Source organism: Pongo pygmaeus, chromosome 20 (assembly GCF_028885625.2).
Source record: "Pongo pygmaeus isolate AG05252 chromosome 20, NHGRI_mPonPyg2-v2.0_pri, whole genome shotgun sequence".
NCBI classification, from domain to species: domain Eukaryota; kingdom Metazoa; phylum Chordata; class Mammalia; order Primates; family Hominidae; genus Pongo; species Pongo pygmaeus.
In genome coordinates, this window is record NC_072393.2 from 1516070 (window position 1) to 1541081 (window position 25012).

General features: G+C 59.6%; 1 protein-coding gene and 1 long non-coding RNA gene across 2 annotated transcripts; one reads left to right on the forward strand and one right to left on the reverse strand.

The window, feature by feature from the left end:
- Positions 1-236: 236 nt before the first annotated feature.
- On the forward strand, positions 237-23159 carry ONECUT3 (one cut homeobox 3). Its single transcript, XM_054465423.2, has 2 exons — positions 237-1428; positions 22827-23159. The coding sequence occupies exons 1-2, from the start codon at positions 237-239 to the stop codon at positions 23117-23119; spliced, it is 1485 nt and encodes a 494-aa protein (XP_054321398.1). The 3' UTR covers positions 23120-23159.
- On the reverse strand, positions 21138-23030 carry LOC129020699 (uncharacterized). Its single transcript, XR_008495888.1, has 3 exons — positions 22904-23030; positions 21701-21832; positions 21138-21392 (listed from the first exon to the last, which is right to left on the reverse strand). It is a non-coding gene; the product is annotated as an uncharacterized LOC129020699 (long non-coding RNA).
- Positions 23160-25012: the final 1853 nt, after the last annotated feature.

Genomic DNA, 25012 nt, shown 5'->3' on the forward strand with positions numbered 1-25012 from the left:
AGGCAGCGGTGGCGGGAGCGGGTGGGCGGGGGCGCTGACGTCAGACCCGGGCCGGGCCGCCGGCGGCCGCTCCCCTGCCACATCCTGGTGGCCGCGCTCGCAGCCGGGCCGGGCCGTGCGCCGCGCAGCTGGGCAGCCTCGCGCGCAGCCACCGGGAAGCGGGCGGGAGTCATGCAGCGGCCTTGAGCACGAGGGGCCGGCCCTGAGGAGCGCGCGCGGCGGGAGGGCGGCCGAGCATGGAGCTGAGCCTGGAGAGCCTGGGGGGCCTGCACAGCGTGGCCCACGCGCAGGCGGGCGAGCTGCTGAGCCCGGGCCACGCGCGCTCGGCGGCGGCGCAGCACCGCGGCCTGGTGGCGCCCGGGCGCCCGGGCCTGGTGGCCGGCATGGCGAGCCTGCTGGACGGTGGCGGCGGCGGCGGCGGTGGGGGCGCCGGTGGCGCGGGCGGCGCGGGCAGCGCGGGCGGCGGCGCGGACTTCCGCGGGGAACTGGCGGGCCCGCTGCACCCGGCAATGGGCATGGCCTGCGAAGCGCCGGGCCTGGGCGGCACCTACACGACGCTCACGCCCCTGCAGCACCTGCCGCCGCTCGCGGCCGTGGCCGACAAGTTCCACCAGCATGCGGCGGCCGCGGCCGTGGCCGGGGCGCACGGCGGCCATCCCCACGCGCACCCGCACCCGGCGGCCGCGCCGCCCCCGCCACCCCCGCCGCAGCGTCTGGCGGCCAGCGTGAGCGGCAGCTTCACCCTCATGCGCGACGAGCGGGCGGCGCTCGCCTCAGTGGGCCACCTTTACGGACCCTACGGCAAAGAGCTGCCCGCCATGGGGTCGCCGCTGTCGCCGCTGCCCAACGCGCTGCCGCCCGCGTTGCACGGCGCCCCGCAGCCCCCGCCGCCGCCGCCACCCCCGCCGCTGGCCGCCTACGGCGCGCCAGGCCACCTGGCTGGGGACAAGCTGCTGCCGCCCGCCGCCTTCGAGACGCACGCCGCGCTGCTGGGACGCGCGGAGGACGCACTGGCCCGCGGGCTGCCCGGAGGCGGCGGCGGCACAGGCAGCGGCGGAGCGGGCAGCGGGAGCGCCGCGGGGCTGCTGGCGCCGCTGGGCGGGCTGGCGGCGGCCGGGGCGCACGGGCCGCACGGGGGAGGCGGCGGCCCCGGCGGGAGCGGCGGCGGCCCCAGCGCGGGCGCAGTGGCCGAGGAGATCAACACCAAGGAGGTGGCGCAGCGCATCACGGCGGAGCTGAAGCGCTACAGCATCCCGCAGGCAATCTTCGCGCAGCGGATCCTGTGTCGCTCTCAGGGTACGCTCTCTGACCTGCTACGCAACCCCAAGCCGTGGAGCAAGCTCAAATCCGGCCGCGAGACCTTCCGCAGGATGTGGAAGTGGCTGCAGGAGCCAGAGTTCCAGCGCATGTCGGCGCTGCGCTTGGCAGGTAGGAGCGTGGCGCGCACAGCCAGACCCTGGGGGCGCCGGCTCTGGACTCTCGAGCACCTATCGGGGCGGCGGCCTGATGCCCGGGGCCAGCGCCCCAAGCCCCGCCCGTGCGCCCCGGCAGCCCGGGACCCCCGATCAGGAAGCTAGACCGCGATCCGCGCCGCTGCCCGTTTGTACCGTTGCCAAAAGGGAGAAAGGGATTGTGCCGCCTCCCCACCCCCGGGTCGCCGCTTCTGCCCCTTTCGGGAGCGCGTAGGGGTTCTCTAGTCCTTGTTAGACTGCTGGGAGGCTCCAAGCCTCTCCCCAAGCAGCCCTCAGGAAAGCTCATTGTGTGTGTGCGTGTGTGTGTGAGCGCGCGCCTGTTGGGGGGAGCTGTGTCCCCGAACGAGCTGCTGTTGTCCGCTAAGGCGCCACTCCCCTCCTCCAGAATGGGTGGAGAGGGGCTGTTGAGCCCCCAGCCCCGGGCCACAGAGCTCCGAGACGTTGCGGCGGGCGCCCGCAGCTCAGCAGCAGAGGCCGAGCCCGCGCTCATCCCCCCACCTGCCCCAGCGCGCGCTTCTTTGTAGTTCGGCCCCGCGATCGATACCCCCTCCCTCTCCCCTCCGGCCGCTGGCAAAGGTCACCCGAGAATGGCGGGGGAGGGGCGGCCCCGGGGACCCTCGGCCCGCGCCGCCCGGAGGCCTTCACACCCCGACCCGGCGCCCGCCCCGCGCAGTTTGGTGGTGGCTCGGGTGCGCGCGCCCCTGCCCGCCTGGCTTTGGGGTTTTGTGTCTCTCATGTCCACTTCTCTCCTCTCTTGGTCGGAACACACTGGTATCTCTATGTTTTTCTCTTGCTCTACGTTTTGCTCTTGTTCCTGCTCGTTCTCTCTTCTCCCTGTCAGTCTCTCCGCCTCTGTCTCTGTCTCATACTCAGCCACCGGCCCCCTGGGACCCTCCTCCCTCCTCCCTCCCAGCTGACAACAGCTAAGTCCACACCTGCCCTCTTACAGGCAGCCCGGCCGGGCCCCCATTTCCTAGGTGGAGGTGTAGGGGTGCAGGAGGGCCCCTGGCCTAGGTGGGGGTTTGTTTCCCTGGTGGTGCTGGGGAGGGGGCTGTCCACCCGGGCCACAGGGACAATAGCCGCGGCGGCTGGCGCCTGATCGATCGCTTCTCCGAGCACAAGGGCGAGAAAGGCGGGGGCTCTGGGAGGCGCCCCACTAGCAAAGAGGCAGAGGGGGTTGCGGCTATGCCCCCAGGCAGCCCGTCCAGGCAGGGGGGCTGGGGAAAGAGAGGACAGCGGGGGGTCCTGTGCTGTTCCTCCCTAGCAAGCCATTCCCTCCCTCCACCCCAGGAGGACCAGACAACCCCCTGGGAGCCTGGACCCACAGGCCGGCCTCAGTTTCCCCCTTCTGCAGAGCAAGCAAGGTGACTAGCCGGAACCTCTTATGGGATTCTTAGATTTTTCTGCGTTGGGGCAGGGGAAAATAAATAGTCTTTCGCGTGTGGCAGGGTAACCTTGTGCTCAGGGAGGTCGCGTGAACTTGGACGGTTTCAGTCTGTCCTGCTCCCCTCCCCATAACACATACAGCGGCACTCGTGTGCTCATCACAGACAGGCGGTCATATCCGCACACAGCCACGGCCCTCGAGGTGCAACGCGAGGCCTCAGGTGGCAAAGGGCACACCCCTGGCAGCTCTATTTATTTATTGAGACGGAGTTTCACTCTTGTCGCCCAGGCTGTAGTGCAGTGGTGCGATCTCGGCTCACTGCAGCCTCTGCCTCCCAGGTTCAAGCTATTCTTCCGCCTTAGCCTCCTGAATAGCTGGGATTACAGACGCCCGCCACCACGCCTGGCTTTTTTTTTTTTTTTTTTTTTTTTTTTTTTTTTTGTATTTTTAGTAGAGACGGGATTTCACCATGTTGGCCAGGCTGGTCTCAAACTCCTGACCTCAGGTGATCCGCCCGCCTCGGCCTCCCGAAGTGCTGGGATTACAGGCGTGAGCCACCCCGCCGGGCCTAGCTCTGACGTTTAAACACCAAGTGGTTGCTATCACACCAGTAATGCAGGGACAGCTTCTATATCCCGATACCCACCACCTCCTGCCTCCTCTGCAGCACATATTTGGGGGACATTGTGTCCACCGTGGGTGCACCCAGAGTCCACACCAGTCTCCATTTTTCCCCGTCACGTTATGTAACTGACGACCCCTTAGCAGTACTGGAATTGCAGATTTGGGGGCCACAGAAAACATCAGCCAGAGCGTCACAGAAGGGCAAACCGCAGGCGAGAAGTCCCATGGGGGGGGTGGGCTCCCCGCAGCCGGGACAGCAGCACCCAGCACCCGCCCTAAGTGGACACTGCCTGCTTCGCCGGCACCCGACCCTGCACCCAGGTCGGTGTTCGCTTCTGCCGGCCCCACCGCCATCCAGGCCTCCGCCGTCCCCTTTCTGCCACGGGGAGAGTTGCAGATGGGGAAACAGGCTGCGTTTGTGCCTCGTCTTCCTGACTTGTGACAATGACAAACAGTCTCAGCTCTGGGAGTCTGGGTTTCCTGTCGAGGAAGGGAGAGTTAGAAGAGTCGCCGTCTCAGGGGTGCGTGGGGGAACCGGAGGGGTGAGCGCGGCTCCTGGCACCCCGGAGCCTCCCGCAGGGCGCTGGGGTGTTGAGGATGATAAACCCGGACCACCCTGCCCGCCCCCTCTCTGCCGGGTCCGCTGCCCACGCCGTGGCCCCGCCGCGCGGCCCCGCAAAGCCCCGCGGCCGCGGGGTTCACGCCGTCAACCTTGCGCACCTGTCGCGTCTCAGGTGTCCTGGGGGCCGCATCTACACCACCGGACTCCGCCTGGGACGTAAGAGGTGGCGGGGGCGAGGGCCGCGGGGTCATTAGGCTCCGGCCCAGGCCTTTAGTTCCGGTCGCTGCGCAAATGAAAAGCGGTTAAGTAGCGGCAAATCGCGGCGGTTAGGGGGAGATGGCCGGATGCGTCCCCATCTCCACCTAACACGGCGACGGCGACGCCCCAACGCTGGTGCTCGGAAAGGGAACTCTGCCCCCCCCCGCCCCCGCACCATTTCAACCCCGCAGCAGAGGACTCGCGGCCCTTTCTACTCTGGCATCCCCATTCCCCGCTCCGCGAACACCGCGGGCCTCCCCAGGCCTCCTCCAAGGAGAACTTTGCGCCCCGGGTCTCCCGTCGCGCTTGCCCGGCTCGGGGCCGGCCACGCGTTTCCGCAGGTGCCGAGTGTCCCGCCGGGCGCCGGGGCCAGGAGACAGACGGGGACAGGGAGGGAGAAAGACCCGCAGGTGCAGACGGAGAGGGAGGGAGAGAGGTGGAGATGGAGAGAGAGGGAGGGGGAGAGGTGGAGATGGAGAGAGAGGGAGGGGTCTCGAGACAAAACCAGAGAGTGGGGAGGGAGAGACCCGGAGCGGGAGAAACAGATGGGGAGGAGAGAAAAAGAAGCCGAGAAAGGAACAGAGGTGAAGGAGAGACGAAAAGAGAGGCAGAGAGACAAAAATAAAAATAAAAATAAAAAAGAGAGAGAGAGAGACAGAGAAGGGAGAGGAACTCTGGATGCTGGAGGCTGCCTCTGCCCACCCCCGCCCTCCCACAGCCCCCTCCTCCTTCCCCACGGAGGGGAATGGGTGGTTTCCTTGTTTCACCAAAGCACGCAAGAAATCCCACCGCAGACCTCGGAGTCCCGGCCCCACTGCCTGTTCTGCGTGCCTCAGTTTACCCATCTGTAAAATGTGCGTGCGGTGGACCGAATGCTGGGTCTGACACTGTCAGATTCTGGACCCCGTCGTCTGGGAGTCCTGCAGCCCCCAAGCCCATTCCCATGGGGCTGGGAGCCTCACCCTACCCCCACCCCAAGGTCCTCCGAGTCCCGCACTCGGAGCTGCCTCCTGGTCAAAGCCCTCCCCTGGCGCCGTCTCCAACAGTAATTATGGGAGAGGGGCTGGGGGAGGGGCTGGGGGAGGGGCGGGCGGGCTCCTCGGCGGGGGTGGGGGCGGTCGATGAATTCGAATTACCGTCTCTAATTCATCACCGTCGCCGGGTCGATAGCTTCGGCCGTCTTCAAATATTGTTTAAATTGCAACTCCGGAGGAAAAGTATTTTTTGTAACTGATCAGAAAAAAAATATGTGTATAGATAATACAAAGTTAGATGGAGGTGGTTGAAAGAAGGGCCTCGTCTCCTCCTGTGGGCACCATGGGGAGGCAGGAGCCCAGAATCCCTGAGGGATGGTGAAGCCCAGCATGGGGGAAACTGAGGCAGGGAGGACCCCCCCCCCCCCAGGTGGATGGGATGTTTTGCCCTTAAGCAGAACAAATTGTCCTAGGGACAAAAACCAGAGCTGTGTATGGAGTTGCATGCTGAGGGCACCTGGTGCAGGAATTGGGCACCTCTGTTTGGTGGTGGGTGAGCAGGGGGGATGCCAGCGACTGGTGACCTGAGGGGATGGACATGGAAAGGAAAAAGAGGCAGAAGCTCTTCCCCACCTAGGCTCATACAGGCCCTCCCTCCCCCACTTCTCCCCCCTACCCACTGCCACCCTCAAGGGCTGAGGTTGAAATGGGCAAGGCAATCTGGGAGTCCCCCTTAAAGGGACAGGTGTCCACCCCCCACAAGCACTCTGGAACCCCCACCCAAACTCTGGATGAAGGGGAGGGATGAGCAAGGAGAGGAGGAGGAGGAGGAGAGGGAAGGGAGGGAAAGAAGGGGAAGAGAGGAGAGAGGTAAAGACCACTGTGCCTTTTGCAAAAACCCCACTTTCTACCGCAAGGGGTCCACGCCTCTGACGGGCACCCCCAGAAAAAGACGCCCCACACCACTAGACAGTAGAGATAACCAAGGTCAGGGGCTTGGAGACCCGGGCCTCCCCTGGGCTCTGTCCCTGGCTGATCCCTGGCAAAAGGGCTTGAGCCTCAGTTTTCTTATCTGAGAAACGGGCAGAATGAAATGACGCCTAGGAGAGGGGGTATGAGGTGCTGGAGGGGCTCAGGGGTCTGAAGGGGACACATAGGTTTCCACAGGGATGCACGGAGTGTGGATAGACCCAGACCGTGCCCAGGACCATGAGAACCAGACCCATGTGGGGCTGTGCACGAAACCCGGGTGACTCTGGTGCCCCCAAACCAGCACCCCCCCACAAAACTTCAGGGCCCAGGGAGGCGCAGCCCTAGCTAGGGACCTGGGCCAGGATCAGGGTTCAGGCTCCCACCTCTGGGTGCCCACAGCCCTCTCCCTCCTCCTCAGCTCACCTGCCCGGAATGACATTTTGAACACGATGCGGTTCCCATACCCACCCTACAGACCAGCAAGCTGAGGCCGAAGAGAAAGGCACTTGCCAGAGCCCCGCACTGCTTCTGATGTGGAGCCAGCTTCCGCCAGGAGGGGCCATAACAGGACCAGGGCGTGGGGGTTTCGGCTCCTCCGACCCCGCTGAGTCTGGTGGGCCTAACACTAGGCTGGGGATGCCCAGGCTCCCTGACCTCCGGCAGAGATGGGGAGCATTCCAGGAAGGTGACGCTTCAGGACGAAGGCTTGGAGGTGTATTGAGGTCAACGACCACAGAGAAGGGACCAGAGCGGGGTGGCACTTTCCACATTCTCAGCCACTTGGCCGATCCTCAGGTGGGGCCAGGTGACCCACCAGTTCCGCCTCCCCACCTCACAGGAGCCACATCCTTTAGGGGCAGTGAGGCCTGCGCTGCGCTTCTCCCGGTCCCCCAGCTCCTCCAAGTATGATGGTGGTGTGGGCATGTGAGTCCTCTCACCTGGGAGACCACCAGAGACTCCCAGAGAGGATGGGGGGTCCAGGTCCCAGCCTCATCAAGTCCAGCTCAGAGCCCCCAGGACCATCCCCGCTTTTGCTTTTCCCGGCAGACCTCCCCCTCCCAACGCCAGCCTCAGTCCCAATAATTCCTTTCTGTAGCCTGGGAGACAGGGACGCTCGCCCCCACATCACAGAGGAGTCTGGGGGAGTCTCTTGAGTGGTGAGGGGCTGGAGCTGGCCTTTGGCTCTGAAGTCCTCTTAGCCTGAAGTCCTAGAACTAATCAGGAACCATTCATTCTTCTCCCTGAATCTCCCTCCCATTCCGTGCTGCTTCTCCAACAACAATTACCATTCTAGTCTAAACCACTATGGCGGTCTCCCCCTCCTCCTTCCCCATCAAGGCCTCCCGGCAGCTCCACTCCCGCTTTTTTTTTTTTTTTTTTTTTTTGGAGATGGTGTTTTGCTCTTGTCCAGGCTGGAGTGCAGTGGCGCAACTTCGGCTCACTGCAACCTCTGCCTCCCAGGTTCAAGTGATTCTCCTGCCTCAGCCTACCAAGTAGCTGAGATTACAGGCATGAGCCACCACACACAGCTAATTTTTGTGTTTTTAGTAGAGACCGGGTTTCACCATGTTGGCCAGGCTGGTCTCGAACTCCTGACCTCAGATGATCCACCCACCTTGGCCACCCAAAGTGCTGGGATGACAGGCATGAGCCACCGCGCCCAGCCCACTCCTCCTTGCTGCCGTCTCCCCCACATCCTAAGGGAGTTTTGCATGGCCACTTTGGAGTTCGTTTTCCCCGGGTTGGCACCCTGCCCCGTGGCTCCCCAGAGCCCTAAGATATAAATGTGGTTTCCGGTGGTGGCCTCCTGCGTGGATGTGGGAGGGGACTTCTGGCTGGTGGGACCAGCAGGGACAAAGGCTGGGAGGTGGGAAAGCCCTGAGTGGCTGTTAGGAGGGAGGCTGAGCCTTTGTAAGTCGCCGGCAGGTAGCCCGGCTTACCCGGGAGAGCTGGTACTGGGTGGAATCAAATTCTTAATTAAATATGGGCCCTGATCAATAGGGAGGGAAGCACTGGTGGGGTAGGGGAGAGGCTGAACCAGGAGCCAGGGAGACCCACCTGACCTTGGGCAGCCTTGGGACACCTACGGCCTCAGTTTCCCCTCTGCCAAGTAGGTGCTAATGTGAGAGGGGCTGAGAAACCGGCACCCCTCCTGAGTCCCGAGTGTAGGCAGATGTGGGGGGCGATGGGGGACCCCTCCGAGCTACCAAGTCATGAGCACAGAGCCACAGAGTTACAGCAGAGAGAAACAAAGACTCGAAGATGTGCCTGGCACAGGCTGCTGGAGAGGCGTGCCCGGGTCACAGGTGTAGACGCACCCGGGGACATGTGTGTAGACGCCTGCGTTCACACTGGGAGGAGTGCAGACTGACCCAGGACCCCCATCCGCCCTCTGGCAGAGTCTTGAGCCAGCAACTCCCCAAAGTGGGGTGCGGGGACATCTGGAAGAAGCCCCATCTCCCCCTGGACGCAGCGACTGCGCCATCCGGAGACCCTCGTGCTGGCTGCTGGGGGTCCTTCGTGCCTTCCGTGCGCCCCCAGCTGCACCCGCCAGCCCTTCAGCCCTCCAGCCCTCCTGCCCTCCTTTCTGGGAGTCCTTTCTGGGAGGACAGAAGCTGCTGGGCTCTCCTCCCTGGAGCTGGGGCTTTGGGAAGGTCGAGCCGACCCTCGGGGAGTGGGATGCGCGAGTGGGGGACGCTAGTTGCGGGGCAGCAGGGGTCCACGCATTTCCAAGAGCCCTTTCCTGTCCAAGGACCTGCTGGGGGGATGACTGTGCCTCAGTTTCCATCACCCAGCAAACCCCGTCCCGCAGCACCCGGGAAGCTGCGGAGTCGGGCTGGAGCCGCCGCGTTGCGCACGTCGGTCCTTGGCGGGTGTGTGGATCCCCGAGCGCGCCCGGCCCCCAACAGCCTGACAGGACCTGGACGCACGTGCCCCGGCGCCAGGAGACCCGGGACCCGGGACCATGCGCCCGCGGCCTTGGAGCCTCAGGGTCACTGGTGCGGGCTCCGCAGAAAAGCGCAGCCCCCAGCAGGCGCCCACCATCCCACCCCCGCATCCCACCCCAGGGGAAACCGCGCCGCACCAGGCGCGAGTGGCCTTCTTCCCTGTCCGTCGCCCCAGAACCGCGGCCGTCCCGGGTGCGCTCAGCTCCAGCGCAGTGGGAGGACAAGACACGTTCCTCCTCCCCTCCTCCACCTCCCTTGTTTTTGCTCCCTGGTTCCCTAAAATATTCTACATTATTTTGGCCCCGCAGGGAGGCTTACTTTGGGAGGCCAAGGCAAGAGGATCTCTTGAGTCCAGGAGTTCCAGACCAGCCTGGGCAATAGGAAGACCCCATCTCTACAAAACTGTTTTTAAATTAGCCGGATGTGGCCGGGCACGGTGGCTTCTCAGCACTTTGGGAGGCCGAGGTGGGTGGATCATCTGAGGCCAGGAGTTCCAGACCAGCCTGGCCAACATGGCGAAACCCCATGTCTACTAAAAATACAAAAATTAGCCGGGCGTGCTGGCACAGGCCTGTAATCCCAGCTACTCCGGAGGCTGCGACCGGAGAATCGCTTGAACCCAGGAGGCAGAGGTTGCAGTGAGCCGAGATTGCATCATTGCACTCCAGCAACCTGGGTGACAGAGAGAGACTCCATCTCAAAAAAAAAAAAAAAAAAATTAGCCGGATGTGGTGGTGTGCACTGTGGTCCCGGCTACTCAGGAGGCTGAGCCAGGAGGATCTCTTGAGCAAGGGAGGTCGAGGCTGTAGTGAGACATGACTGCGTCACTTCATTCCAGCCTGGGCAACACAGGCAGACCCTGTCTCAAAAAATGATAAACAAATAAATAAATCTACACGATTTTACAAGAGTTAACGCATTCGCCAGGTTCCGAATTTAAAGGCAAGACGAGGGGCTTCCATTCCCCTCCCTTCTGCAAATCACAGTTTGTATTTCTCCTTCTTGCAAAAGGCTGCGCTCCAGGAATAAATTTTTATTTCCTTTTTTTGTTTTTTTGTTTTTGTTTTTTTTTTTTTAACAGAAAGGGGAGCTTCAGATGCTCCGTGATTCTTCCCCCCACTCAGATCCGTGAAGCGCGCATCCTGATCATTTTTGCCGGCCGCCTAGTGCTCTCTGACTCGGCGGTGGTTTCAGGCTTTCCTGAACCACGTCCCCGCCCCGCTGACATTTAGGCTGTTTCCAGTCGTTCGCAGTCACCATAGCGGCTGCAATGAATACGTCCGGGGCGGATCATTTTACAAGTGTGAGTTTATCTGTGGATTAATTTCCCAATAATTGAAACGCTGGGTCAGCCTCCCCAGCCCCTTTCTGGGTGGCCGCTTCAGCCGCTTCTTATCACTGATTCCTTTCCTGTCATCTTTTTCAAATCCATTTCCCACTGCAGGCGCTGCGTCTCTGTAACATTTATTTTTTTTTTAATCAACGCCTTGTGCGTGTGTGTGTTTGCCCACTCGCTTTGCTCCCGTTTGAGAGTGCCTGAATGGGGTGGGTCTCTGTGGCTGCATGTCGGAGGGTGAGAGGTGCCCCCTGACACCCCCACGCCCCCACCCCACGGCGGCCCAGCCTCCAGATGGAGCCGCAAGGGAGCGACAGCCCGAGAGTCCAAGTGGAAACGCGTTTCCCGGTTAAGTCTTTGAAGGCTCAGAACTAATTTGAAAATGCAGTCATTAAAATCCCATCAGGGGAGGCTGGCGGGGCAAGCTGGAGGGAGAGGGGTGGGGACAAGAGGGAGGTGGGCGGGGACCTCCCAGGGCTGGGTGCCTGCTGAGGCCAAGGTGGGCTCCGAGGCCTCGTGAGATGTGGGCAGGGCAGGCATGGAGAGGGTACGCCACCCAGAGTGGAGGGGTAGCGGGAACAGAGTGGGGCCAGATGAGGGGCTGGGGAGGCCTCTGGGGGTCCACGCCTGGGGCATGACTCAGCCCCGTCTCCTTGGAGAAGGTTCCACTGCCTCCCACCCATGGGAACCAATTTTCCAGCTCCCCCAGGGGTGCAGGGTGTAGACAGAGGGTGTAGGTATGTGACCCGGGACCCCCACAGTAACTGGACACGTGACCTTGGGTAAGTCACCCACTGACTTGGGTCTGGAGAGACAGGGGGGCAAGACACCAGCATGGGGGGGGGGCCATCAGTACAACCCACATGTGGGGCCGGGAAGCTGGTGGCGGGGGCAGGACGCATTGCCAAGGAAACTGGTCGTCATCCCAGCCGGAGACCGGGCTCCATATTGAATTGTCTGCTCCAAGAAGCCAGAGCTGAGCGCCATAGGTGGTTGAGGGAGGGGATATCCGGCTCCAGGACACGCGGAGGGGACAGGCACACAGCAGGGTAGACTCACGTGGCTTGGTAGTTTGGGGCACTGTACAGACTGTCAGGCACAGAGGGACAGGGGACGGTCACTTGAATCGCCCATTGCTGCATCCTGGGGCATCTTCTCCCTTTGGGCATTGCCCAGCTGGTCTCCATCTCCTCTAGTTGCTCTTTGATCTCCTCCCTGGACCTTGGGGACCCCCCAGGAGCCTCCACGTCCCCCTCCTCCTGGTGCCACCCTGGCTTGTGCCTCTCCTGCCGTGCCGCCCCCAGCACTGCCGGTGTCCACTGGGCTTCAGGGACCCTCCCTCCAGCCGTCCCGAAGCCTGGGCCTGGTCTTCTGGTCCATCCTCCCTCCCAGCCAGCTGTGTATCCACTCGGAGGCCTCACAGAGCCCAGTGGAGCCCGCGCCTCCCCTCCAGTATCCACCCAAAGGCGTCCTCTCTCCTCCTTTCCTGGACTCAGAGCGGAGCTGGCCTCCTTGTTGGGGAACAGAGTCCCAGGCAGCCGCCGCTTCATGCTGCCCTGTGACTGTGAGCGGAGGCCAGCTCCTGGAGCTGCCTCTCTCTGGCCTCATGCAGTAGCTGCTCCCTGAATGTTGAACGGATGAGTCGGTTGCAGGTCCGAGCTTCGGCGTTCATTCCTTCATTACTTTTGGGACTGCAGCCCGGTGGGAACCCAGGGCTCTGGGTCACTGCGTCCACTTGATAAACCAGGAAGCTGATGTCCAGAGAGGCCAGGGTGCACGTTCAAGGCCACTCGGCCCACAGAGCCCACCCGCGTCCCCATGGCTGCCGTGGTGAGGGGAGCAGGGGGAGGCAGAGAGGAGCCACCCTGGGGCTGGGCGGACATGGATGCGTATCCCACAACGCAGGCTTCTGCGGGGTGACACCCACACTCACCCCAAGACCCTGCACACCCCACAGCCCTCACATCTCACGTCCACACCGCGAGCCAGCTGCATCCCACACACGGATGTCACACCGAGATCCGTTGCCTCATCCACCGCCCGTCCAGGGCCCCACAAGCTGACACCCGTTTTCCCGCGCAGAACGGGAACAGCTTTCCTAACAGTCATAGGTTTCTCAGCTTCTCACTTCGGTGGGGTTTGGATGTGCAGGGCTGCCGATCCCCATCGTGGTTGAGTGCCTGTGCAGGCGCCGCCCACCCACACACAGTACCTCGCTCAGACTTCGCCCTCCACCCCGCCGGGACATTTGGGAAGCCTCAGGCAGCCCCACGCGGGCACACCCGATGGTGGACAGAGGCTGGCACCCTCAGCCCGCACGCAGCCAACGTCAGACGTGTGCAGAGGCACCCATGGGCCCGCCTCCAGGGGCGAGGTGGATGCTGCATCCTGAAGGCTCCCCCGTTACAAGCCCAGCCCCTCCAAAGGCCTCTGGATGAAGGGGAGGATGAAGGGGGAGAGGAGGAGGAGGAGGGGGAGAGGGAAGGGAGGGAAGTGAGGGAAGGAAGGGGAAGAGGGGAGGGAGGTAAAGAGAGGGAGGGAAGGAAAGGGAGGAAAAGAAAAGAGCAGAGAGGGGAGAGAGAGGGAGGGTGAGTGGAAAAGGAGGGGTGAGGAGGTGGAGAGGGGCTGTTCCCCTCTTGGAGGATGATGGGGAAAGGAGGGGTGAGGAGGAGGAGAGGGGCTGGTCCCCTCTTGGAGGGTGATGGGGGTTGACAGGTGGGCCCCAGCTTGGGCTGCAGCAATGAGTGAATTCAGGGCCCCTGCTCAGCTACCGGCTTCCTGCTGAGGGCACTCGAGGAGCCCCACTGTCCCACCCGGTGCTCCAGGGCAGTGGCTGCTGGTCTTCCTCAGCAGGGTCTTGCAGTCTGGGCTGAGACCCCCCATGCTCCACCACCCTCATGTGGGACAACCCAGGAACGTGTTAGTCACTGCACAATCACTCAGCCACTGCCTATACCTCCACTCTGTGCTGGGCCACAGAAAGATCTCAGGCCCCACGAGGCTAAAAGGAGGACCAGTGGCCCCTGGGAGTCCCAGAGGACGGGCCCCAGGCTCCGCTGTGGGGGGAGGGAGGAACTTCCTGGGGAGAGGCCATTGCTCCTGGGCGTTGAGGAATGTGTAGGAGTTCTCTGGCTGGAGTGACCCAACTTTCTACTCTTGGCCCCAGTTTCTCCATTTCTCCCCTCTCCAGGAAGATCCTGAGAGAAAACCTGAGGCTCAAGGCCTTCCTTGAGGGAGGGGGAAACTTCGTGGTTGGAAGGCAAGTGTCGCACAGAGCCCAGCCCCTCTCAGGCACTCCCAGATGGGAGCTGGGAGCCTCTTGTTAGCCCTGCCATATTCATTCAGGACTTTTCTGGCTAGACCCTTCCCCACAGCCCAACCATGATCAAGACCATCTTACAGTTGGGGAAACTGAGGCTAAGATGGTCCAACACCAGGCAGGGCCCAAGAGGGCAGCAGGTCAGACCACCCTCTTGGGCCCCGGGGTGGTCGGCTGTCCCCAGCAACTTTTAGAAAGGCAGGAGGTGGGACAGAGCTGGTGTGTGGGGGCCAAATCCCAGGGGGTCTGCAGGAAATGCCTTCATCCGGAACTTGAGGATCTCCCCCAGTCCAGCCCCCTTTCCCCGCCATGAGACACGGCCTACAGCCCCGGCCCTTTCCTGGGTTGGGGCAGGGACGGCTGCCCTCTGCTGGACACAGCGGGAACAGCAGGGATAACTGAGCGAAGGGGCTGCCACACTCCCGGGACCTCCCCGCTCCAGGGCTTTCCTGATCCCACCTGCCCAGAAAATAAAACGACCGCCTTGTTGATGCTGGGGGCGGCGGGGCAGGCCCAGGACGGTGCCCTGGGGCGGGAGGCTGGACGCTACAGTAAAGCCACCATGACTGCGTTTGCCGGGCTCCCTGTGCATGGGCTCAGATGTGGGCGTGGGGTCTCCGTCTCTTCTAGTTGATCTTTGATCTCCTCCCAGGGCCCCGGGGACCCCCAGGAACCAGCCCCAGATCCTCCTCATCCTTAGATTCCAAAAAAAGACTGATAACCGTTGGGGAGACGGGATGGGTGGGGTACCTGGAGTTCTCAGATCAGAGCCTCCCGGGGGTGATTGCTCCTGGAATCAGGGCCTCAGTCCCCAGGGTCCTGGAGGAGGTGCAGGGCTGGCTGCAGGGAGTGGGCTTCCTGTCAGGACCCAAACCCTCACTCAGTGGGGCCCCTGGACAGAGCGGGTGAATTGTTGTAAAAAGAAGAAGGGGTGTGGCAGGGGTGACAGGGAGAGTTGTGGGATTAGACAAGGGGTGTTGGGGTAGCCTCACAGGGAAGAAAATACCTGAGCAGAGACTAGAAGGAGCTGAGGGGGGTGGGAGGGGACTTGGGGAAGAGCAACCAGGCAGAGAGAACCGTCGTGCAAAGGAGCTGAGTGAGTGAGGCCAGGGCGGGAGGCCGGACAGAGAGGCGGCTGGTGGTGGATGGGGAGAGGGAAACACCTGGAAGAGCTCAGGAGCCCGGGGAGGACTGGCCTGCACCGAGACATGCCTGAAGGGGGCGCACTGTCTTTACAAAGGAAGGGACTGAGGCCTCCAAGGGAATGGGACTCGCCTGGGGTCCCAGAGCAAGCCTGACAGCCTGGCCCCGCCCCACTCCTCCTCCAGCTTGGTGGCCAAGGTCTGTGTTGGGGGCCACTCTCTATCCCCTGACTACAGGTCAGGAGCCACTGGTGATGGAACCAGGGGCTGAGTATCCAGTGCTGGCCACATACTAGGAGAATCCCAGGATGGGGTTCAGCAGTGTTGATGAGGATAATGAAGGAAATCAGGGGGAGGTGAAGAAAACAGAGGAAGGGGGTGAGTAAAAGAAAGGTCATGGAGGAGGTGTGGGGAGGTGGAAGGTGGAGGTGATGGAGGAGGTGGTGGAGTCGGAGGTGGTGGAGGTGGAGGTGGAGGTGGTGGAGGTGGAGGTGGTGGAGGTAGAGGAGGTGGAGGTGATGGAGGTAGGAGTGATGGAGGTGGAGGTGGTGGAGGTGGAGGTGATGGAGATGGAGGTGGTGGAGGTAGAGGTGATGGGGGTGGAGGTGATGGGGCTGGTGGAGGTAAAGGTGATGGAGGTGGAGATGGAGGTGATGATGGAAGTGATGGAGGTGGAGGTGAAGGTGGAGGAGGTGGAGGAGGTGGAGGTGGAGAAGGCGGAGGTGGAGGAGGTGGAGGAGGAGGAGGTGGTGGAGGTGAGGGTGGTGGAGGTGGTGGAGGTGGAGGAGGTGGAGGTGGTGGAGGTGGAGGAGGTGATGGAGATGGAGATGGAGGTGATGATGGAAGTGATGGAGGTGGAGGTGGAGGAGGTGGTGGAGGTGAGGGTGGTGGAGGTGGAGGTGGTGGAGGTGGAGGAGGTGGTGGAGGTGATGGTGGAGGGGGTGGAGGTGATGGAGGTGGAGGAGGTAGAGTTGGTGGAGGTGGAGGAGGTGGAGGTGCTGGAGGTGGAGGTGGAGATAATGGAGGTAGAAGTGGAGGTGATGATGGTGGAGGAGGTGGAGGTAGAAGTGCTGGAGGTGGAGATAATGGAGTTGGAGGTAGTGGAGATGATGGTGGAGGTGGAAGTAGAAGAGATGGAGGTGGTGGAGATGGTGGTGGAGGTGGAGGTGGTGGAGGAGGTGGAGATGGAGGTAATGGAGGTAGAAGTGGAGGTGGTGGTGGAGGTGGAGGTAATGGAGGTAGAAGTGGAGGTGGTGGTGGAGGTGGGGGTAATGGAGGTAGAAGTGGAGGTGATGGTGGTGGAGAAGGTGGAGGTAGAAGTGCTGGAGGTGGAGATAATGGAGGTGGAGGTAGTGGAGGTGATGGTGGAGGTGGAGGTGGAAGAGATGGAGGTGGTGGAGGTGATGTTGGAGGTGGTGGAGGAGGTGGAGGTGGTGGAGGTGATGGAGGTGGAGGAGGTGGAGGTAGAGGTGCTGGAGGTGGAGGTAATGGAGGTGGAGGTGGTGGTGGAGGTGGTAGATGAGGAGGTGGTGGAGGTGAAGGTGGAGGTGGTGGAGGTGGAGGTGATGGAGGTGGAGGTGGTGGAGGTGAAGGTGGAGGAGGTGGAGGTAGAGGTGCTGGAGGTGGAGGTAATGGAGGTGGAAGTGGAGGTGGAGGTGATGGTGGAGGTGGTGGAGGTGCTGGAGGTGCTGGAGGTGGAGGTGGTGGAAGTGGAGGTGGAGGTGATGGAGGAGGAGGTGCTGAAGGTGGAGGTGATGGAGATGGAAGTGGAGGTAGTGGAGGTGGAGGTGGTGAAGGAAGAGGTGCTGGAGGTGGAGGTGGTGCTGGTGGAGGTGGAGGTGATGGAGGAAGAGGTGCTGGAGGTGGAGGTGATGGAGGTGGAGGTGGAGGTGGTGAAGGAAGAGGTGATGGAGGAGGAGGTGGAGGTGCTGGAGATGGTGGTGGAGGAGGAGGTGCTGGAGTTGGAGGTGATATGGAGGGTGTGATGGGACAGCACTGACATTGGTGGTGCAGGAGTGATGGTGGAGGAGAGGACGGAGGTGGAGGCCTCATTGGAGGCTGGTGGAGGTCGCGTGGCAGAGGTGGCAATGGTGGGCCCTGGCAGCATGAGGCTGGTGGTTGGTACCAGGGCCAAGTCCAGGGCTTCACCCCCGTCCCCACTCTGAGGCCTGTCAGTCCTTCTCTCCAAGCCTGTTTTCACTTCTGCACAAGGGATCCATAACCACCATGGCCTCTGGGGTTGGCACAGGGGTGGCCTTTAGGACTGGAGTGGGGGTGAACCTGATGTCGGGTGGGGTGCTTGCAGGGGTCATGTGGTGATGGTGATGGGTAGGGGACGCAAGGAGGGGGCGTCCTGGCGGCCCCCCTACTCCAACTTACACCTCTGTCGGCGGCCGTGGGGGATGGGAGCGATGACAAAGCTGCTCGCGGTAAACAGCTCCGACTAGATCGATCTGGGCTGTGAGGAGCTGTAATTAGATTGAACGCTGGGAAGGGGGGCAGCAGAGCCTCTTTTTGCTGCGATCGACAAAACGCGAAGTTTTTTCAGACTCTGCCTGGCCCGGCCCCTCCCCCAGCCTCTGCCTCTGGGGTCCCCATTAGGCACCAGATTGGAGCCTGGGAGGTGGGGTGGGAAAGGGACGATATGCATCCTACCTCCCTCCCCCATCTAGGCCAGTGGACTCTGTTTTCTGGGCTGCCCTATTGGGACTGGCTGGGCAAGCTTGAGGGGTGGCTCACATTCTCTGAGTAAATAAGGAGAAAACCCCCTGCCTCGTAGAATTATTGTAAGGATTGAGGCTGGGTACTGTGATTCATGCCTGTAACCCCAGCACTTTGAGAAGCTGAAGCTAGAGGATTGCTTGAACCCAGGAGTTAGAGACCAGCCTGGACAACATAGTGAGACCACAATTCTACAAACAAACAAACAAAAAACATATATATATGTTTGTGGGGTTTTTTTTGTTTTGTTTTTTGGTTTTTTTTAAATTAGCCAGATGTGGTGGTGTGCACCCACAGTCCCACCTACTTGGGAGGCTGAGGTGGAAGGATTGCTTGAGCCCAGGAGTTCAAGGATGCAGTGAGTCATGATTGCACCACTGCACTCCAGCCTGGGCAACAGAGCAAGACCCTGTCTCAAAACAAAACAAGAATTATTGTTAAGAATTGAGTGACCAGGTACATGTAAATCTCTTGACACAAAGATCTTGTGAACTTTCTGAGGAGCATTTGTATTTCTATCCCTACTGTAAATGTAGGATAAATTTGTGAGTAAATTGCTAAATGAATGAATAAATGAGTGAGTGAATGAATTAAACATTACAACAGGTGAGGCAGAAGGGCCTCCCTTGGAATTTCAAGGCCCCATTGAGTTTTGACTCAGCTTTCCCTTTGAAAGAATGGAGGACTGGGTCCTCTCCTGTAATCCTCACAGGGTGGCCGAGTGCCAAAGAGGTGAGAGGTCAATTCAGTTTTTTGCGTTTCTTTATGCAGATAAAATATAAACATAGGTTCTTGTCTCTCCTTTCACACATAAAAGGCTCCCTGGTACACTGTTCACCCTTCAGGTTTTCCTTTGCCATCTTTCCAGATTCATACCCATACCCTCCCTCTCTGTCAGTCTCTCAATATAATTACAAATACAGTCTGTTGCCTAAATTAACATTTAGTAAATTAACATTATTATGCTTTTGGCAAACATCGTCCACAGCTGAGCCATGTAGAGTACTAGGACTGCATTTCCTTTCCTGTACAACTCTTTGGTTTTCCAGGAGTTGATAGCTGCCAAACAAAAATTCTTCCCATGCTCCCCAACAAAATTTAAAACCAACTCAATAGGACTTTCCACACATATTAGGTCATCTCTGATCTGGGTGGGGCTGCCCTCCATACCCTGGGGGTCCTTTTGTCTAGCTGTCTTCCAGGGTCCTCCTCATCCTCATTTGGAGGACCCCTTTTCTCTTTCAGCTAGGTTGGATCACATTTTCTGAATCCCACACCATCCTTTTTTGATTTACCTCCTCGTTTGAATGGAACACATCCTCCAGTAGCTTTCTGAGAAAGGGTATGTGGGAAGTCAAGTTTTGGAGTCCTTGAACATCTGATTATATCTTTATTGCACTTTCATGTTTGGTCTTTTGGTATTTAGCAATTCTAGCTGAAAATAACTTTTCCTTGGAACTTTGAAAGCCTTGCTCTGTTGTCTGCTAGTTTTTGCACACCCAAAGCTGCTTGGATTCTTGATCCTTTGCATGACATCTGGCTTTCCTCTAGACGCTTTTTAGGATTTTCTCTTTATTCTTGGTGCTCTGAAATTTCACAACAATGAGGCTTGAGTGTCTTTTTCATTCATTAAGCTGAGGACTTGATGTCCCATCCCCATTTTTTTAGAGCTGGGGTCTTGCTCTATCATCCAGGCTGGAGTGCAGTATCATGATCATAACTCACTGCAGCCTTGACCTCCTGGGCTCAAATGATCCTCCTACCTCAGCATCCTGAATAACTGGGACCACAGGTGTGAGTCACCATGCCTGACTAATTTTAAATTTTTTGTAGCAATGGGGTCTCGCTATATTGTCCAAGCTGCTCTCAACCTCTTGGGCTCAAGTGATCCTCCCACCTTGGCCTCCCAAAGTGCTGGGATTAGAGGCATGAGCCACTTCATCCAGCCTATTTATTTATTTATTTATTTATTTATTTATTTATTTATTTATTTTTGAGACAGAGTCTCGCTCTGTTGCCCAGGCTGGAGTGAGTGGTGTGATCTCAGCTTACACCTCTGCTTACTGGGTTCAAGCAACTCCCCTGCCTCAGCCTCCCCAGTAGCTGGGATTACAAGTGCCTGCCACCACACTCAGCTAAATTTTTTTGTATTTTTTGTAGAGACAGGGTTTCATCATGTTGGCCAGGCTGGTCTCGAACTCCTGACCTCAAGTGATCCACCTACCTCAGCCTCCCAAAGTGCTGGGATTACAGGAATGAGCCACCATGCCCGGTGGGCCTATATATTTTTAAAAATTATTTATTTTAAGACAGAGTCTTATTCTGTCACCCAGGCTGGAGTGCAGTGGTGAGATCATGCTCACTGTAGCCTTGAACCCCCAGCCTTAAGTGATCCTCCTGCCTCAGCCTCCCAAAATGCTGAGATTACAGGCATGAGCCACTGCACCTGACCACCTTTAAACTGGAAACTCATCTTTCAACACTAGATTTTTTTCATTATTTGATCATCTCTTCCTCTATTTTTGAACTGTCTCTTGATCAGGTGACAACCCTGCTTCATCTTAATTCATCCTCTAACTTTTTATTCTCTTTCATTTCCCATCTTTGCAGCTGTGTACGTGTTCCATTTTCTGGGATATCTGCTTAACTCTCTCTTTTTTTTTTTTTTTTTGAGATGGAGTTTTGCTCTTGTTGCCCAGGCTGAAGTGCAATGGCACGATCTTGGCTCACCGCAACCTCTGCCTCCGAGGTTCAAGCAATTCTCCTGCCTCAGCCTCCCGAGTAGCTGGGATTACAGGCATGCACCACCACGCCCAGCTATTTTTTTTGTTTTTTAGTAGAGACAGGGTTTCACCGTGTTAGCCAGGATGGTCTCGATCTCCTGACCTCGTGATTCGCCCGCCTCGGCCTCCCAAAGTGCTGGGATTACAGGCGTGAGCCACCACGCCCAGCCAATATCTGCTTAACTTTATCTTCCAGTCCTTACATGGAATTATTTTACTCTGGCTGTTATATATTCACATTTTAAGAGCATTTCCTCACTCTCTAATGGTCCCTTTTACTTAACAGCATCCTGTACTTGTTTCATGGATAGGATATTTTTCTCTTACCCCTCTGGGAATATTAATTATAGCTTTGCCTGCCTTGTCGGTTCCTTCTGAGTTTATTCCTCCCCCACCAAACCATTTTTCTCCATTGTTCTCCCCCCTCCTCCCTCCCTCACTCTCTCTCTCTCCCTCTCTTTTTCATGTTAGACGCTTTTCTAAAATGTGCAGTAACCCACAGGCATCACTTGCATTTAATTGTGAAACCTGAAACCGCAGTTAGAAGCCCCACACATTCCAGGTCAGAGGGAGTGAAGTGTGTGTCAGCTCACACCCTAGACGGGCGAACCTGTTGTCCCCGAGACATGAGTCATGGCAGAGGGAACATTCATTTATTTCTGCGGACGTGTATGGACATTGATCTAGCATGTCATGTTCCAGGCTGTTCTGCAACCAAAAGAAAAGCTTTCTGTGCCATCCCAGTAGGCCACCACGGCTAGCACAGAGAGGAGACTGGGAGCAGAGACCCACTAGTACAACCTGCACCACCGGCCACTTCTGGGGTCACAGAGTAGCTGGAACTCCGGGATGGAGACAAGGGCAGGACAGCCTCTTCAGCACCACAGTCCCAGTCTGGATGCAGGAGAGAAATTGAGATTCTGATGGAGTTTCAAGCTGATGCCACAAATGAGCCCATCTGACTTGTGGCCCAGCTCCTAGGTGGGGAAGCCTGTGTTTTGTACCCACTGACACCCACTGCATTGAGTGGAGGGGTCTACTTTGCTTCTGGAGCAGCAAGAGCAGGACTCGGCTTCAGCCCTGCCCCATCACCCCGAGCCTTTGCTTTTCTCCCCTTTGCAAGTGTCTGGTCTGCAGGCCACGGGGCAGCCTCCTTCAGCCCTCTCCCCGATCTGTGCAGGCTGACCAAGAGGAAGCGTGACCTGCTCATCTGGGAGAGGAAGAGGTGGTCCCTGCACTCTCTCCTCCTCCTCCAAAGTCTTCTTCCTTAGATGTTCTGCGCTCCAGAGGGTCCACTGGGTGCCTGAGGGAGGCCAAGTCTGGGTGGTCTCAGCCTGTGGATAGGGGCAGGGGCAGGAAGCAGGGATTCAGATGTCAGAATTGGGCTGTGGACTCACAGGGTCCCTAAGGGTATCAGGCCTTACAGCAGCGTCGCTGCTGCTCATTCGTAGAGCTTGGTTGTCAGAGCCAGTTGCCATGGCACACACCTGTAATCCCAGTGCTTTGGGAGGCTGAGGCCAGAGGATCACTTGAGGCCAGGCATTTGAGACCAGCCTGGGCAACATAGCAAGACTTCCCCTCCCCAAAAAAAAGAAAAGAAAGAAAGGAAAGGCCCTGGTTGGCCCATCATTTCTGGGGAAGGCTGCTGGGTTTTGTGATGCACCCCAGGACCTAGTAATTAACCAGTTATTTCACCCGAGTCTACACTGAGCCAAAAACTCACATGTGCAGTTTCCATGTCATTTCCCCAACACCCCCAGGTTGGGGCTGCAGAAAGGAGAGGAGAAAGTTACCAATATCAATTTCTGTGGTCCTTTAGGTCGGGAGCGTTTGACGGGAGGACGGGGTTTTGGGGGGTATGAGGCTTGGGGGGTGCCTGAGTGGGCTCCATGGAGAAGGGGGCTGGAGGGGGTGGTAGCCGTGCCTGCAGAGGGGCGCTCACACTGTGTCCCCTTCTTTGTCCTCCCCCCACCCCCACCGCATCTGCTTTCCCTGCCTGTCCTCGCCTTCCATCCTGTCTCCACCGCCCTCTGGCTGCATCCTGGACTTTCCCGTTGTCTCCCTGTCGACCTTGCTGTTTCCCTGTCTCTGTCTCTGTCTCTGTGTCTGTGCGTCCCTGTGTTCCCCGCTGTCTCCCCCTCTGCCTCTCCCTGCATTCTTGTTGCTTCTGGGCTCTCCCTGGGTCCTTATGTGCATTCGCCTTTCCCCAACGTGTCCCTTCTCCCCTCCTCCTCATCCTCCCGGCGGCGTGCGCCGCCTGCCTCTCCCCGGCCGGCCACACGGTGGCGCTGTGTCCCGCTCGCCCGCCCGCCCGCCGCTCGCCCGCAGCCTGCAAGCGCAAGGAACAGGAGCAGCAGAAGGAGCGCGCGCTGCAACCCAAGAAGCAGCGCCTGGTGTTCACCGACCTGCAGCGACGCACGCTGATCGCCATCTTCAAGGAGAATAAGCGGCCGTCCAAGGAGATGCAGGTCACCATCTCGCAGCAGCTCGGCTTGGAGCTCAACACCGTCAGCAACTTCTTCATGAACGCGCGGCGCCGCTGCATGAACCGCTGGGCTGAGGAGCCCAGCACGGCCCCCGGGGGCCCCGCCGGCGCCACGGCCACTTTCTCCAAGGCCTGAGGCGCCCCGGCCCCGCGCCCTCCCTGCCTCCACGGCCTGGGCGCTGTGCCCCCACGTCTCCTCCCCCCATCCTGCCGGCCCGGAGACCCGCCCCCAGGGGGCACCTGGAGGGGGTGCTGTCCGGGCCCCCCACACCCGGGGAGGGGGAAGCAGCACACCCCCCAGCCCAAGTGCACAAAAAGGGCCCCCCCTCCTCCCTCCACGCCCACTCCCTCCAGGCCAAAGGAAGCCCTCCACCCCCCCCGAGGGGAGGGAGTGACAGAAAGGGGTTTCCCAGCCCCCTCTCCATTCAGGACGCCCAGAGGGCCTCGAGAAAAACCAGGGCTCACTGTGTTGTCCCCTAAAGCGGGTCAAGAAGCACATACTAGAAATATAAACCGGGTATTTAAAAATGGAATTTTAAAGAATAACCCCTCCTCCGTGAGATCCCCTGCCCCACCGAGGGAGGTAGGAGAAGCCTTCCTTCCTCCCCACCCGCCCCGGCCGCCTCCCCAGGGACCTCAGCCCTTTCCAAAGTCGCCAAGAACCCACATCAAGCCGGATCCTTACGGTCCCCCACCCTCCCCAGAACCAACCCCACCCGCTGGCAGGACGGCCCCTGCGGCCGAGAACTGAGCTGCCCCTCTCAGCGGCCGGGATTCCTCGTGCCAAGAATCGCCTGCCTTAAAGTCTGGGGAGGGGCCTGCGGCGGGCGCCCAGCACCCACGGGCGAGCACCCTTCCCACCCCATCCCAGGCCGCAGGGGACGGGGGGCTCCCACATGCGGGTAGATTCCAGACCCCCCCTCCCGCCCCGTCTGTTGAGTTCACTTTACCTTTAGGCACCTTCGTGGAGCGCAGGGAAGGACGCAGCTCCGGACACGGGAGACCACGCCCAGGCTCCCAGGAGAAGGGGACCCGGACGGAGAAGGCGCCGCTGGGGCCGCCCGGAGGAGCCCCTCTGCACGGGCCCGTGGAGACGCTTCCTGCGTGGAACCTTCTGGAATTCACCGCCGTCCTTTCCGCCCGCGTCGGGGGCTGAACCGGGCTTGCAGGGGGCAGCGGGGTTGAACCTGGTGTTGGTTTCCACTCTCGCCAAAGAGAAGACGCCGAAGAAGGTGGAATCCGCTTGCTCCATTTTTTGCCAAAAAAATTTACAAATGGGAAGGGTCGGAAATGAAAATGAGCGCCCCCCCTTCCACCCCGCGCTCTCCCCGGCTCCTCTCATCTGGTCTGGGTGACCTCCGAGACTGGCCGGCCGCGGGATCCCAGGAGTCCGCCTCCTCCGGGGGTTCAAAATCCGAGGCCAGAAGGAACTCCCTCCCTGAAATCCCCCCACCCATCGGCTGCCTCCCAGGGAGGCGGCGGCCCGCCCACTCCCTTGAAAATGCAAAAGACATTTCTAGTGAAATGCCCCTCCCCTCCCCCAGGTAAAGGCTACCTCACTCAAGCTCATGTCTGTGATTGGAAAATCACGCCTGATACCAAAGATTTCTCCCAAGGATTTGTGCTGGATGACAGGATTCCCTGGCCTGGGACCCGGCTCGGGGCCCCGCCTGCCGGGTGCCACCCCTTCCCGAACCTGAGAGCGAAAGAGAGAGAGAGAGAGAGAGAGAGAGAGAGAGAGAGAGAGAGGGAGACAGACCGGGAGAGAGGGAGGGAGAGGATCGTGAGGTCGATGAGTGCCTTCTTCTTGAACCAAAGACGTGTATGGAGTGTTCTCTTGTCCTTATCGACTTGCTCTGCTCCCAGCTTTCCAAGCGACCGGATCTGAGTGATGCTTCTAGAACATTTGGGTGTTGGGGGGTTCCCAATAGTAGAAAGGGTCCCCGTTCCTGCTCAGCACCGCACCTCTCTCCCCCCCCCCAGACACACATGCAGACACACACATGCAGACAACACGCAGACACATGCG

Coding starts and splice junctions, on each gene's coding strand:
- ONECUT3 (XM_054465423.2), top strand. CDS start 237: ATGGAGCTGAGCCTGGAGAGCCTGGGGGGCCTGCACAGCGTGGCCCAC. Junction 1,429..22,826: donor GTCGGCGCTGCGCTTGGCAG/GTAGGAGCGTGG, acceptor GCTCGCCCGCAG/CCTGCAAGCGCAAGGAACAG.